This window comes from Buceros rhinoceros, unplaced genomic scaffold, assembly GCF_000710305.1.
Source record: "Buceros rhinoceros silvestris isolate BGI_N320 unplaced genomic scaffold, ASM71030v1 scaffold21137, whole genome shotgun sequence".
Classification (NCBI taxonomy): domain Eukaryota; kingdom Metazoa; phylum Chordata; class Aves; order Bucerotiformes; family Bucerotidae; genus Buceros; species Buceros rhinoceros.
In genome coordinates this window covers 3,639-5,260 of record NW_010420699.1, presented here as the reverse complement: position 1 = coordinate 5,260, position 1,622 = coordinate 3,639, and the positions used below count along the sequence as shown (strand labels likewise).

The 1,622-nt window shown below is 59.7% G+C and overlaps 1 protein-coding gene across 1 annotated transcript in view; it reads left to right on the top strand.

The window, feature by feature from the left end:
* The window catches only part of LOC104496311 (multiple epidermal growth factor-like domains protein 6), a gene marked incomplete at both ends in the record, with an annotated part of 7,751 nt that overhangs the window by 2,625 nt on the left and 3,504 nt on the right, over positions 1-1,622 (top strand). The window contains 1 exon segment of the mRNA XM_010139401.1: positions 142-270. Within this exon segment, the coding sequence (XP_010137703.1) occupies positions 142-270 (129 nt within the window).

Sequence of the window (1,622 nt, the reverse complement as noted above, 5' to 3'; positions counted from 1 at the left end):
TGCTGGGAAACAGGCTCTGCCACAAACTGGTCCTGTTTTGGACTGGTTTTCCTCCAGAGGCTGGGGGTGATGTGCCCGCTGCTGGTGCAAGGGTTTGGGGGGTGCCTGTCGGGGCAGCGTTTCACCATGTGCCTCCTCCAGCCTGCGCACAGGGCCAGCACGGGGCAGGCTGCCGGCAGCGCTGCGAGTGCCGTCATGGGGGGCTCTGCGACCGCCACAACGGCCACTGCCTCTGCCAGCCCGGCTGGACGGGCCAGAAGTGCGAGAGCCGTAAGTGGGGCACAGGGGGGTCCTGCCTGTGGGTCCTGCATTGGGCGCTGGGGCTGCGTGATGGGGTTCTGGGGGACCAGGGGCTTTTTCAGCAGAGAGATGAAACTTGGATTTCAGCACTGCCGAGGGAGCTCAGGGGTGTCGTGATTCTGCCCCGGTGTTGCCCATCACTGTGCTTTCTGCTTGCCCGAAGGGGATGGGGTGTACAGGGGCCACGGCAGCCTGTGATGGTTCAGAGGGAGAGGACTGGGGTCCCGGAAGGCACAAGCTCCCCAGGCACCAGAGCAGAGCTGCAGGCTCCAGGCAGGGCAGCAATCCCCACCACCACCCCACTACCCCCATGGTGAAAGCAAAACGGCAAGTGAAGGTCTCCTGTTCCACTTACTTTAAGCGTAACAGAAGATCATCTTGTTTCCGTTCGTTCTTCCACCCTTCCCTGTATCTGGCCTGATTACACTGACCCAAAATGCCCGGCTTCAGCCCTGAGCCCCCCAAATAATTACACCTGCATTCGGCAGCTCCTGGGTTCACCTCCTCCCTACCTGTAACACACCCCCCAGCAATCCCTTTGCTATGAGGAGGTGTTGAAAAGGCTGCGACCTCAGCAAGTAGCAGCGTGCCAAGAGATCCACAAGGCTCTTCCCTTTCAGGGGTCGTGGCTGCTCCGCCTGGCATATTCCTTGTATTACGGTGCAAGAGGCTTGTGGATGCTGTTACTTGTCAGCTGAAGTCTGGCACAGGGGAGCTGCCCACTGCAGCTCTGCCTGCCCCCAGCCACAGCAAAGCCCTGGGAAGGGCTCTGTCTGCAGGGGCTGTGGAGAGCTTGGCTGGCAGCCCAGGCTTGGCACAGGGTCCACCCCGCAGCTCACCTCGCCGGCCCAGGGCGAGCAGCCAGATTCTGCTGCATCCTCAGGCACGTCGTCCCCTCCCAGCCTCGTGTCACACACTTCCAAACCCCGCTCCTAGAACCGCCAGCGGCAAGGTCCCTGGTGTCGAGGCGGTGTTAAGCTGCTAGATGTGGGTTACAAAGGCTGGGCATTCGGGGGAGCTGGCATCCAGCTGCCCCCGTGGTTCTGGCCATCACACCCCGGGGACCTCCCTGCCTGCAGCTGCTTGCACTGAGCTCACCAGCAGGTTCACTTTTATAATTTCTTTCAACATAAATTAATTTAAAAACCCACCCACAAATACGCAAATCATGTTGGTTTGTTTTTTTTTAAAAAAAGCTAGACTCTGGCTCCATGCTGCGATTTTCCACTCCACATGCTGAGGGGCAAGAGAGGGACTGCTGTCCTCATGCTGCCGGGCTGGTGCTGCCCACCGGCACTGAAGGCAAGAGGGTCTCAGCTCCA